The sequence below is a fragment of the Stomoxys calcitrans genome, chromosome 5 (assembly GCF_963082655.1).
Source record: "Stomoxys calcitrans chromosome 5, idStoCalc2.1, whole genome shotgun sequence".
In the NCBI taxonomy this organism is placed as follows: Eukaryota; Metazoa; Arthropoda; class Insecta; order Diptera; family Muscidae; genus Stomoxys; species Stomoxys calcitrans.
Window position 1 is genome coordinate 30,665,717 of NC_081556.1, and position 3,756 is coordinate 30,669,472.

Sequence of the window (3,756 nt, forward strand, 5' to 3'; positions counted from 1 at the left end):
TTAATCGTCGTCTAAAGCGTTTAATGAATGTAATGAAATAAATTTCTGGCGATTAGGCCAATCTCTTTCGTAGCAAATCTCCTTCAAACTATGGCAACATCCTAAGCCAAATCGTCTAAGATTGTTAATAAGCTTTGAAAAGAAATAAACAACAAAAACAAGCTGACAGTCGAATTGTTGTAAAACAAGTATTTGGAAATACACTGAGCTGATATTTAAGCTTGTTTGATGGCAATGCTTGTTTGTAGTTTTTTTTTTAACAAATACTCGTACATAGCTTGCCAAGCAATCAAAAATTCAATTAGTTTTTCAGAGACCATCAACTAAAACGCATTGAGGCCAACACTAACGTCGCGATTTTTTTCCTATAGACAAAAATCACAACAAACTAAAAAAGAGCAACATGAAACTCTATGTAAGTTGAATCCATCAATGGATTGTAGCCCTGAATTCAAATATTGAATTTCGACAATTCAGCACCCTTTCCCTCATCATCATTGTAATCACTTACTTTGGTCTAGATCTTCCTAAGCGTGTGCTTTGCTGCAGCCTTGGCCGATGTGTCGCATGTCGTTCATAATCAACATCATACTACCCCAGAGCCATCCGGCCCTCCCAATCCATATGTCTTCAGTTATCAGGCAGGTCGCGCTCCCGGACATGTCGACCGTCAACATACCGAGGTCTCCGATGGTACGGGCGTCGTTCGTGGTGCCTTCTCCTACGTGGATCCCAAGAATCAAGTGCGCACTGTGCAATATGTGGCCGATGAGAATGGCTTCCATCCTCAGTTGAGCCATCAGTTGGAGGACAGTGAAGCTGTAAAGGCAGCAAAACAAAAGCATATGCAATTGTACAATCGCATTGCCCAAGAGCATGCCGCTGGAGTGCATCACCCCGAGGTAGGTAAACATCAAGTGAATATAAAATGTCAAAAGGGCTTGGCAGTGCTCGAGCATGACGAAGAGTGTTAGAGTAAAATTTTAAAGTCATCTCACCATTGAATTTAATCTTTGCATGAAATTTAATGGAATTCCAATACATCTCCACACCTATTCAATTAACAAAAATTTCAAACTATTTTTTTTAAATTAATGGTGGGTTTTTCCCGTTGAAAAAAAAAACTGCAACAGAATACCCAATGGCCCAGTTAAGTTCAATTAAGCCATGCATTGCTTGATTCCGGGTAGTTAACATTTAAAGTAAAAAAAAAAAACAACAACAAAAACTCAGATGCAACAACACTTATGCTGTTAATGCATAAATAACGGCATACAGTTTTTTTCTCCGCATAAAAGCTTTAGCCCCGAGCTTTAATGTACTATCCCGCCGCCACCCTCTGCCTATAGTTATTGCATGCGATTTTGCCCATTTCAGGTTCCCCTCACTGGCCCCAATCAAAGTGAAGCCGTGGTTCGCGCCACCAACAAACATTTGAGCGCTTTTGAACGCATTGCCGCCGAACATGCTGCCATTGGCGCCCAACAAGAGGCCGAACGTTTGCAATTGGCCGCTCAAGGTCATGGCGATGAAGAAGACGGCCAATACCATCCAGAGCGTTATTAAGTCAATGCTTGCCATTGAAGCCATTCTTTTTTGTATAAATATTTCATGAGATCTTTTTTTTTTTTGTTAACTTTTTTATTGTTAATATCCGAAATGTGAAAAAAATTAAACCAAAAATGCTACTTCCGATATAGTCAAATATTTATAAATAAAGGAAATGTTTTTAAATTTCACATCTTTTGAACATTAAGCTGAAAATTTATAGGACAACATCTTAGACAAGGTAGACGTTTTAGCTATCACAGATGACAGCAAGGTAGGAGTATGAAAACATGACGTCTAGAGGGTGTGAAATAGAGGAAAGCAAGAGGTTGAATAGTGCCGGAGATATCACCCCTACTTGGGATGATATCTCCGGCACAGGTCATAGCCATCTCACCCCAGATTTCGCATACGACTGGCGACCACACAATCTCCTATAAAAGCATGCCGTTGCTGACCCTATCAAAAGCCTTCAATAGGTCAAGAGCGATGGAGACCGTCCTTTGCTATGGCTTGACGTGGTTGAGACCTTAGCTAATATTTGCTTACAAAGCAGTCGCCGTACTCTGTAGCATTGTAGCTATTGGTGAGAGAGATCAGTACCGGGATCACTCTGCCCATTATACAGGCATCGATACATATAAGAGTGTCCAGAGTCAGGTAAAAAACCTTGGCCGAATACGCGACTCTCCATATATAATGGTTCTTCGTTATCATTGCGGAAATTACGTCGCTTGGTTTGCATGTTCTAGGACCAAACCAATAAGAACCTCCATGGTAGTTGCCGAACAGGTTAATCTAAGAAAGGATTGTAATTAGGCGAGAACTACATGGAACGACGGACTGGAACATCTTAAACAAGTAAGAAGGCGTTAAGTTCGGCCGGGCCGAACTTTGGATACCCACCACCTCGGGTATATATGTGAACCACATTTCGTCAAACTCCAGTGAAAAATGCATACCTAATGCCCCATAGCAGCTCTAAAGATATCATCCGATTTAGACCAAATGCTTATAAGTACAAGTCATTGTTCAACCGAGAGATCGGTCTATATAGCAGCTATATCCAAATCTGGACCGATCTGAGCCAAATTGAAGACAAATATCGAAGGGCCCAACACAAGTCATTGTCCCAAATTTCGGCGCTTTTTATGGGCCCAAAACCTTAAATCGAGAGATCAGTCTATATGGCAGCTATATCCAAATCTGAACCGATCAGGGCCAAATAGAAAAAAGATGTCGAAGGGCCTAAGGCAAATCACTGTCCCAAATTTCAGCAAAATCGGATAATAAATGTGGCTTTTATGGGCCTAAGACCATATCCAAATTTGGACCGATCTGGGCCAAATTGACGAAGGATGTCGAAGGGCTCAACGCAACTCACTGTCCCAAATTTCAGCAAAATCGGATATAAAATGTGGCTGTTATGGGCCTAAGACCCTAAATCTGAGGATCGGTCTATATGGCAGCTATATCCAAATTTGGACCAATCTGAGCCAAATTGACGAAGGATGTCGAAGGGCCAAACGCAACTCACTGTCCCAAATTTCAGCAAAATCGGATGATAAATGAGGCTTTTATGGGTCTAAGACCATAAATCGGAGGATCGATCTATATGGCAGCAATATCCAAATTTGAACCGATCTGGACCAAATAGACGAAGGATGTCGAAGGGCTCAACGCAACTCACTGTCCCAAATTTCAGCAAAATCGGATAATAAATGTGGCTTTTATGGGCCTAAGACCATAAATCGGAGGATCGGTCAATATGGCAGCTATATCCAAATCTGGACCGATCTGGGCCAAATTGACGAAGGATGTCGAAGGGCCAAACGCAACTCACTGTCCCAAATTTCAGCAAAATCGGATAATAAATGTGGCTTTTATGGGCCTAAGACCTTAAATCGGTGGATCGGTCTGTATGGGGGCTATATCAAGATATAGTCCGATAAAGCCCATCTTCGAACTTAACCTGCTTATGGACAAAAAAAGAATCTGTGCAAAATTTCAGCTCAATATCTCAATTTTTAAAGACTGTAGCGTGATTTCAACAGACAGACGGACGGACATGTCTAGATCGTCTTAGATTTTTACGCTGATCAAGAATATATATACTTTATAGGGTAGGAAATGGATATTTCGATGTGTTGCAAACGGAATGACAAAATGAATATACCCCCATTCTTCGGTGGTGGGTATAAAAAGGAA

At 41.1% G+C, this 3,756-nt stretch overlaps 1 protein-coding gene across 1 annotated transcript; it reads left to right on the top strand.

Moving 5' to 3' along the window:
* Nucleotides 1–251: 251 nt before the first annotated feature.
* On the top strand, nucleotides 252–1,739 carry LOC106090072 (uncharacterized). The gene is made up of 3 exons (XM_013256143.2): nucleotides 252–415; nucleotides 522–902; nucleotides 1,378–1,739. Exons 1-3 carry the CDS (start codon nucleotides 404–406, stop codon nucleotides 1,564–1,566), a joined length of 582 nt encoding a protein of 193 aa, XP_013111597.1. The 5' UTR covers nucleotides 252–403; the 3' UTR covers nucleotides 1,567–1,739.
* Nucleotides 1,740–3,756: the final 2,017 nt, after the last annotated feature.